The sequence below is a fragment of the Alligator sinensis genome, unplaced genomic scaffold (assembly GCF_000455745.1).
Source record: "Alligator sinensis unplaced genomic scaffold, ASM45574v1 scaffold816_1, whole genome shotgun sequence".
NCBI classification, from domain to species: domain Eukaryota; kingdom Metazoa; phylum Chordata; order Crocodylia; family Alligatoridae; genus Alligator; species Alligator sinensis.
The window spans coordinates 155,628-165,539 of NW_005843344.1; the positions used below are offsets into that span (position 1 = coordinate 155,628).

Below are 9,912 nucleotides of genomic sequence, written 5' to 3' on the forward strand. Positions count from 1 at the left end.
GCTAGTTCATCCTGCTTGCTCCCCATGCTCCTAGCATTAGTATATAGGCACTTGAGCCCTGTGACTGGTGCCTTTGCTGCCCCCCAGCTCTGATTCCCAAAGGGCCCCTTATTGCTTACCTGTGCTGTACTGCTGGCCGCCCCATGGATTGCACATTCCCGATGTTCTCCTTCTTCAGGCTGGGCTGTCCTTGTGGGTGCCATATGGTTTGGTGGTCCACGGCTTCCCCCACCCTCATCTTCCCCTTCCCCCGACGAGCCTAGTTTAAAGCCCGCTGGAGGAGATCCGCCAACCTAGAAGAGAACACACGCTTACATTTGGGGGACAGATGAAGTCCATCCCAACTGAGCATGTCCCTCGTAGTGATGTGCATGTCATTGTCAAGGAAGCCAAAGCCTGCCTTGAGACACCATTGCCGAAGCTGCCAGTTGGTCTCTCTAATACAGTTCTCGTGTCGTTTTCCAAAACCACTCACTGGTACGATAGAAGAGAATACCACCTGTGCACCAATCTCCCTCAGCACGCTGCCCAGAGCATGGTAGTCCGTCATCAGGTGATCGGGGCTTCTCCTGGCCGCATCATTAGTACCCACATGGACTAGGACCATGGGGTAGTAATCGGTGGGCTGAATCATGGCCTGGATTATTCCCATCACGTTCCGAATCTTTGCTCTGGGCAGGCAGTAGACCTCTTGTGTTGAGGGGTCCTGGCAACAAATGGGTCCTTCCGTACCTCTCAGGTTGGAATCGCCTATGACAATCACTCAACACCTCTTCCTCTGGGTCCTCTTGGTTCTCTTGACCTGTTTGGAGTGTGGAGAATGTGGCGTTGCTTCATGCCCAGAGGTTTCCTCCTCTCCTTCCATCTCCTGCAGGGTCACCAGGGCCTCATACCTGTTCTCCAGTCGGACTGGAGGAACTGGTATCGATTTACTGTGAGCAGCTCCGGTCCTGGATGTGACTGTCTGCCACTCTGCTGTGGAGGGCACTCCCCGGGGTGTTTCTTCCTTGGGTGCCTGGTCCTGCAGGGAAAGGAAATAACTGTCAATTTCATCCTCCACCTCCCTAATACCCCTCAGCCTGCTAACCTCCTCCTGGAGCTCCCTAACCTGTGCCTCCAGAGCCCTAAGATGGGCACCTGAGAGACAGGTGTGGGGGCCCCCAATCTCTGCCCCCCCAGCCCTGCTGGGGACCCCCCGCAGGCCAGGAGGCAGGGGGATACCAGCTCCCCGATGGGCTCAGTCTGGGTGAAGGCCTCAGACCAGCCCCAGGTAGGCATGGCCCCCTGGGCAGAGACCCTAGCAGCACTCCTCATCAATACCATTGTATAAGCTGCTGTTTGTTAGATCTGTGTGGTGTCTACACTCTACCCATACAGGAGTCTCCCTCCTGGCCCTTCCTGCTTGCCTGCCTGCGCAAAAGCCGGCGTTCTCCTACAGAGCGCACCTGTTTGCGCGCTCTGTTCGCGCAGCACAGCTCCCTACCGTCTCAGCTATAAGGGACTCGGGGGGCTTCCCCTCCAGATCCGGCTCAGCTGTGCCGGGTCCCTCCACCCCACTTACCTTCAGGGGATCAGCTGTTGCTGCCCCCGCTGCTGATTCCTCTGCTGCTGCTGCTTCCGCCTCCGGTCAGTAAGTAAGTAAGGGGTCACACATGCATGCGGGGCACACGTGCCTGGATCCTCTCCTTCCTGCTGCTGGTTCCCGAGTTCATATTACATAGAAAGGGGTCAAAGTACCTTTAAGGATATAGGCACAGAATAGGAGCCACACATCCTTCCAGGATTGGGCTAGGCAGATGGATCGGGGACAGCCTGAAGTCAGGAGCTCTGGCAGGGGTGAGTTTCTGATGGCCAGGGGAGAAAGGGAAAGGACTAAGCTCAACTTTGTGGGTGAGCCAGACCCAAAGGACTGGTTTGTAGGTGATCCTTGATGATAACCTTATCTGAGCTGTCCCCAGTTTGTGTCCTGGGTCTAGGCCTGGTGTCAGGATAAGGGTCTGGGTAGAGAACAAGACCATTGATCAAGACGCTACATAGCCGTAGTGACGGTGGGCATGATGTGATGCTGCTGCTGCAATGAGCCACTGTGCAGTACCTTGTTGCTACTGCGCAGGAGGGTCGGAAGTGACCCGTGCACTGCTGAGACTGTGCCGTTGGGTGCACGCGTAGATGCATCCATTGAGAACAAGAGGTGAGTCATGTTCTTGGCTCCAGTAAAAAAGATTTCCCTGCTATATTAATGGAACTCATCATCTGGAAGTGAGTGAGGAACAAGAGGACCTGGGGTATTAGCTAACTGTATAATGGCTTTGAGCCATCAATATGATGTCACCATGAAAAAGACAAATGCAAAAATGCAATCCTAGGATATATTAGGTGAGATATTCCCGGAGAGAGAGAGAGAGAGAGTACTGATGTCCAGGGCCTGGTAAGGCCTCATCTGGAACACCATATGCAGCTCCTGTCACCCGTGTTCAAAAATGGGAATGTGGTTTCTGATTATAGGCACGTCAGGAAGGGTCAGCTATAACTACTGGATATTAAGCACAACATGGGCAGAAGTACAAGTGGATACAAACTGGACCTGAATAAATTGAATCAAGAATTTAGGAGGTACCTAACCAACAGAGCACTGAAATTCCAAGAGATCCCCTCAATAAGGAGGGTGAGTATTGAAAAAAATAGGTCTTGTTTCAGGATGGAGATTGATCTGTTTATGCAAGCAGTGGTATGACACATCTAGTCCTGTGCTGTCATGGGTAACGTTGATAGGGGGTTCAGACTTGATGATCTGGGGGTCAGACTTGATAATCTGTTCAGGTCCCTTCCGACCCAAGAGACTATGAAACTAGACAGCTGGGGCCAAATCTGATTTCGTCTTTAAGTGTCTGAGTGTCACTTTGGCTCTTAGACAGAAATAGGAGCTAAAATCTGTTTATGTAGCATACACCAGAAAGAAAAGCTGGGGCCCTCCCAGCTTTTACCTCAAAAGACTAGTTGTCAGGGCACTTGCCAAGGGTGTAGGAGACCCAAATTCTAGGGGGCCCTTATCTAGAGGGAATTTAAAATTGTATTTCCATCTTTGAGCCTAAATGGTCAAACAATCTGGCCATGGGCTAGACATTACCCATGCGTCTTTTTGAAGCTGTCCCACTAGCTGGCCAAGGGAGATAGATCTCCAAGTGTCAGGAGAAGTGTAAACTAAAGGGAGCGTGTCTCAGTGAGAGGGATGCTGCTTTGAAAGGAAGATTGCGGTGAGTTTAGCTCTTCCCCATCACTCCACCCCAATCAGATGAAGATTTCCCACTACTATCTACCCATTTGATCCAATTAATTTTAAATGCCAGGTGTTAAAAGCTAACGAGGAGAAGGCTTGGGGTCAGAACCGATGACTCCCTCTTCTTTCAGAGAAGTGTTCCCATCACTGAATGACACTTCCTCAGACTTGCTTGTTTCCTGGCCCAGCACATTTTTATTCTCTTAATTTACCAGTGGGCCAAGCATAAGAGGAGAGCTGAGATTTCCTTTATGTAATAGCTAACCCATGGCCTGGTAGTTCAAGTACTTAACTGGGAAGGGATAGATGCATATCTATAATCTTCTGGGTAAGGGGAGCCTAGTATCCTGGTCTCGCTTCCAGGATTTTTGCCTGGATCATTATGCTGTTGAAACAAGATGTGGTAGGGTCCTCTTCCTCCATTCTCCACCCCTCCTGGATATGAACAGATCTAGTTTGGAAATATAATTGAAAATAGGCATTTTTCAAAAAAATGCCAAGACATTTGTGCAGACAAAGGTCAAATAGAATTTGACTTCTGATACAAATTGGCACAGCTCTATCAAAATCAGTATAATTTGCACCACATAAGAAGCTGATGCAATTTTTAAAAATCCTGGCCAGGCTGTTTTATTTTCTTTGGTGTATCCAGCAGCCTGGCTGCCACTCCGTACTCCACCATAGCCCAGGGTGCAGAATGATCAGTCATGCCTATGCTGGGTGCCCCAATCCCCAAGGTGCAGACATGTTTCCTCTACTTTGCTGTCTCTGTAACCCTGTGGGGTGGACAGGGTCCCCATAACAGCATAATTATAGCCTAATCACTATATTACTTTTCTGAAAGCTGTGGGTTTGAACACCCTTAGGGTAAGGAGAGCCTATAACTCTGTTATCTTATATCCTGGGCAATTGCTCTAACAAGCAAGATGTTATATAGAACAGGGTTTGGCAAAAGATGGCCCATGGGCCAGATCTGGCTTGTAAAGAGACTGGATTCAGCCCATGGCAGTTCCCGGAATCAGCTGCATGCTCCAGCCAGGTGGTAGAGGTTGTCTCCCAAGGGTCTTAGTGTTGCTGTGTTAAGTGTTTTGCTTTGCTGCAGCAGACGCAGAATCCACAGGGTCCTTGCAACATCTATTTCTATTTATTCCCTTCTCAGCATCTGCTGATTGCTCAAATAGAGGGGTGTAAGGGAGTAGTCTTCAGAAGGGGCTGGGTTGCAAGAAGAGGTCTGTGGTGGCAAAAGGTTGCCAACCCTTGATGTGGAATATGCATGCCACCACCACCACCTCTTGTTGCTGTATTTTAAAGGGTATGCCTGTTGTCTGGACTCCTATTTTCTGGTTTTAACATCCACATGCAGAAAGAGGGTTCACGTTCACAGGGAACAAACTAAGACATGTAGCAAGGTGCCCAAGTCTGAGAAAAAGGAGGAGTTGAGATGCACTCATGTCTTTAGCTCTGCATATTGGCTGACTTAGGCATCCTTCCTCAGTTAGTCCCCCCCAGTCACTTTACAGTGAACTAACTGTCCTGTAATCTGTACAAGGCAATTAGATACCAGACTTAGAACTTTTAATTCAACTTTTAGACCTTGGTACCCAAAATTCAGATGCAGAAACACTCAGCATTATCAAACTACCGAGTCGAATCGGAATGCATCGGAGAACGTGTAAAATGGTTCTATGTAGTCGGTGATGAGTAGGGATCCTGGTTTTCTCTGATTTAAAAACTGCAAATTCTCTGATTAATTTTTATCATGGATTTTGGGGTTTTAAAGGACCCTCTCAGTGCTGCTGGTGCCCCGCATTTCCCCCCACAGTCTCAACAGCCGTCCTGATGCCCCTCACAACAGCCCCCCAGCCATGCAGACACAGACACTGACATCCACCCAGCAGGTAAGTGTGTGTGGGGGAAGGGGCGGGGCAGGGGAAAAGGAAGGTGCTGGGGGAGTAGATCAAGAAGTGGGGGAGTGTGCCCCTGTGCCCACTCCCAAGAGCAGGGCTGGGGGGTGAAGGCAGGGGTGCCACTCTGTGGGACACGAATGCTTGCCAGCCTGACAGGAGGTTCGCACATGGAGGCTGCCATTGCAACTCTGCCACTGTGCCCTATGCTACCATCCCATCGCCACTGCTACCATCCCATGGCCACCTGCATGGTTTTGTGGGCAAGTGGCACAGGGCGCGGCAGCAGCAGTGCGGTGGCAACCACCGTGTGCAGGCCACATACGTGGTGCCAGGCCGGGGGGTGAAACGGGGGACTTGCATGCAGTGGCATGCCCCGCAACCGGCTGCACGGCTCCATGGTGATGTCTGCATGCAGGGTGAGGGGGCTTTGCACCCCACTCCCTCAGCCCCCAGCCATCTTCCCCAGCTGTGCACCAAGCCCCACTCACCTTCGTGCTTCAGGGGCGAAGGGCGAGACTGAGCCTGAGCCCGGCCTTGGCTGCTGAATCCATGGGTTCCTCTGCTAAAAAGGGAAATCTATGTTTTTTTCTGATAAAACCACAGATTCCCTGTTTCTCTCCATTTTTCTGTGGGAAACGGAAAACCCGGATCCCTGGTGATGAGGAACAAAATGATGCACCATGTTGATGTAATTTATCACAGTCTTTTGCAAAAATCATGTTAAAGAAAAACAGATCACTGGGAAAAAACGGATGCCTATAGATTTGCTTGTTAGCGTGCTAATTAGTATGGGTCAGAGCAGAATGGATTAATGGAGTCTGACGCAGGGACGGGCAGTTATTTTGGGTGGAGGGCCACTGACCGAGTTTTTGCAAGCCATTGAGGGTCGCATGACAGGCAGCCAGGGCCAGATAAATATTAACGTTTGAAGGGCCCCATGGGCTGTATCTGGCCTACGGGCTGCATTTTGCCCGCCCAGGTCTGGAGTATCATTACAACACTCCCCTGTATTATGTCCCCCACACTTTGTAATAGCCACGGAGGCATCACATGAGCTTCAGTTAAAAGCAATGGGGGCTTAATACATGTGACAGTGAGCCATTTTAATTAGAGTGACTGTATGGGAACGGCTCTAATTAAACACACACACCCCTCCCCACCTCTGAGCAAATGTATAGGCAGTCATTGATTTTAACTGGCAACCATGCAATGTGTTTATGCAAACTGTTGTATAATTATCAAATATACTTAGCCCACACATACCACATTTACCCCAATATAAGATGAGGGATCTCCCCTAGACAGCATGGGGTGGGGAAGCCCTTCATCTTCTATTAGCATATGAACCAAAGGAGGGAGCCAGGTGGCTGTTGTGTGTCTGACTGGTCCTGAGCCTGGGTTGGAGCAGGAGTTGGAGCAGCCTCTTGCCCCACTTCTGCTTCTGCTCTGCGGCTGCTGCTTCCCACTTCCTCCCCCTGCCCGCTTCCCTTGCCATCACTGCCAGGTGCAGCTCAGTTCTGGCTCAGGCACGCTTCACTCCTGAACACAGAGCACGTGGAAACACCTTCCCCTGCCTGGCCATCAGCAGCACTGACATCGGTGCATGGCCAGGCAATGGCCGAGCTTCCAGATGCTGCACTCCTGGATGGAGTGTCCTGAGCAGCGTCTGACAGTAAGAAGGTGGCGGGGAAGATGGGATCAGAGACTGGGGAAGCATTGAAGGAAAAAGGCAGAGACTGGGAGTGGGGAGAAATTTGGGGGGAAGGGCCAGAGACTGTTGGGAGCTGGGGTGGGGGAGATGCATATGGCAGCAGGGGCAGGAAGGCTGAATGGGAAAGAAATGGGAAGGGCAGAGGGCAAGGGGCCCTGCCCCCCCCCCCTCCTCCCCCCACTGTAGTAGTGGGGGTGGAGTTCAAGATACCCTGCCAGTACTTAGCTTGTCTACCCAGAAAAGTATAACAAATATATTATTTTTCTATATCTAGAATCTAATTATTGGAGAGTCATCTTATATTCAGGGTCATCTTATATTTGAGTAAATACAGTGTTATGTTTGATATGTTATAAGATCTTATAAATCATCTATTCATATCACCTCATCACAATGTCCCTCAGCTCATTAATTCAACATGTCTACCTGCTCTGCAGGAAAGAGGTGTGATTGTGTTTCAATGAGCCCAGTTACAGCTTTCAAATTATACACGAGTTAGACTTCTAAACAAGTAGTGTTTTCCCCTGTTTCAGAGGAAGGGACAGCAAAAACTACAGAGCAAGTTTACATAATTTCCGATTTCATAGCCATTGTATCACGCATACAAAACATTTGACAATAAATGATAACTTTCATGAAGGTTCTTCCTTTCTTTCTTCTTTCCCTGCTTCTTTTTTTTTTTCTCTCTCAGCAACAGGGTTTCATTGTGTTTCTAAAGTTTCAACTAAGTAAGAAAATATGACAGGTTATAAAGCTGTGAGTTACATTCTTTGTCAAAACCTTAGCAAATTGATTCCAAATCACTTTTCTGGAGAAAAGCATGTACCAGGTTGCGACAGAGAGAACACAGAATGGGCTCACTATCAAACTTGAGTACCTATCTCCCAAGATATGGAATCACTTTCTTAAGGGCCACCTTGACTTCTTTATTCCTCAGGGTATAAACTAAGGGATTGAGAGTTGGAATCACAAGAGTATACAAAGCAGCTACTATCTTGTCCCTGTCAAAGGAATAGCTGGAGGCTGGCCTGATGTAGGTGTAGATAACAGTGGAGTAATAGAGAGACACCACAATGAGGTGAAAAGAGCAGGTAGAGAGCTTTTTTCTTTCCTTCACATGTCTGGATCTTCATGATGGCCTTGAGAATGAAGCAGTAAGAGAGACATGTCAATAGGAAATCCCCCATGGCTAGGAAGATGTTTTCAGTGAAGACCATGATCTCATTAATCTTCACTGAGGAGCAGGAGAGGGCCAGCAGTGGTGGGATCTCACAAAAGAAATGGTTGATAATGTTGGGTCCACAGAAAGTCAGCTGCACAATCAAGCCAGTGTTCACCCAAGAATTGGTCACAGCAATTATAGTCACCACAGAGGATAAACCCAAGCACACCCTTTTGTTCATCATTTTGCTGTAATGCAAAGGGTAGCAAATGGCCACATAGTGGTCATAAGCCATGACAGTGAAAAGCACCATCTCAGCGCCCAGATACTCTTTCAGATGGTTGAGTTGGGCTATGCACCCACAGAAGGAGATAGTACTTGTGATGGTCACTAGATTCTCAAGCATCTTGGGTATGATGGTGGTGGTGCAGATGATGTCTACTACAGCCAAGTGGAAGAGAAAGAAGTACATAGGTTTGTGCAGTTTGGGGCTGGATAGGATTGCGGCAATGATGGTAAGGTTGCCAAGCAAAGCAATGACATAAATGATGAGGAAGAAGAGGATCTGGAGTTGTGGGTGGATGGAGAGGGCCTGCATGATAAATGCAGTCACAGAGCGTTGGTTCTTCATTGCTTCATACTCCAGGAATCTTTGCAGAGGTACGAATTGTTACAACTTCTTTGGGACATCAACAGAATACCTCATGCTGAGTTGTTCAGTCTTGCCTGTGGGTTTTATATGCACAGTTTTGCTCTGCATCTGTACATGCAGAGCTATGTGGAACATGGAGTTTCTATCGGAAACTCCACAGACGTACGAGCGCACGCACGCCCAGCAAAAATTTTGAACTTTAACTTTTTGACAGAATTAAAAGATCCAAATATTAAATTGTAAAAACAAACAAACAAACAAACAAAAACACTTTCAAAGGACACAAAAAAAGTTCAACACACCAAATTTAATTTCAATTTAAAGAACACTAAAATGTTGTATTTGCATTACACAGTTATTACATTTTCCCTGGACGATCATGAGCTGCAAGAAACATGACTTGTTTAATGATATTTATTTTTGGACCCAGTTTATACCTGAGAGAGATTTTAGATATAAGACAAGCTTGTGGCATGAACTGTCCTTGGGTAACCTGAGGAAAGGAATTTCATTCCCAGAAGCTTTTCTAAGATATAATAGGTCACCCAACAATATTGTTGATTCAGTAGCAAATATCATCAAACAGATGATCCTTCAAACTTTTTGCCAGAATGAAATTTGCTTATTTCAAGAAAAACATTATATTTTCTGGGGAAAAAAAATCAATATTCCCAAAGGGGGAAAAAACATGATTTCAGCAACCTTACATTTTCTTAACCAGTTTTTTTTTCAACTTGAGATATTTTAGCCACCTCCACTAATACAGCCTTGACAATCTTTTAAATACATATTTTAAATAAAAAGTAGGGGTGGGGAGAGGTGTGGGGCATTATATATTATTTTAGAGCTAAAAATATTTTTGTTCCAGGTTTTCTTGGGGGGGGGGGGGGAGTTTTGGCTATTTCTTTTTACAAAATAAATAGCTTTTTCCCCTTCCTTTTAAATTTTTATTCTCCAAAATACCCTTTTATATAGGAAAGCATCTTTTTTACAAACAAAAAAAGGGGAATCACCTACAATAATCTGAGATTATTTAAGTCTCTACTCTCAATCTGTTGATTGAGACCTGCTTTATTTTAACCACTTGGACAAAGGAAAAGTTTCTGAAATAAAGTTTCAAGCAGATTACAGACCCTGTGAAGAGCCTCCAGGGCTTCCATGACATATGCATCATTTAAAAAAAAACAACACACATTAGTTTTA

General features: G+C 47.2%; 1 protein-coding gene across 1 annotated transcript; it reads right to left on the reverse strand.

The window, feature by feature from the left end:
* Positions 1–7,772: 7,772 nt before the first annotated feature.
* LOC102370939 (olfactory receptor 13G1-like) lies at positions 7,773–8,688 on the reverse strand. Its single transcript, XM_014527175.1, is given in 2 exon segments — positions 7,773–7,992; positions 7,994–8,688. Coding segments are annotated over 2 exon segments (915 nt in total).
* Between the last annotated feature and the right edge of the window lie 1,224 nt (positions 8,689–9,912).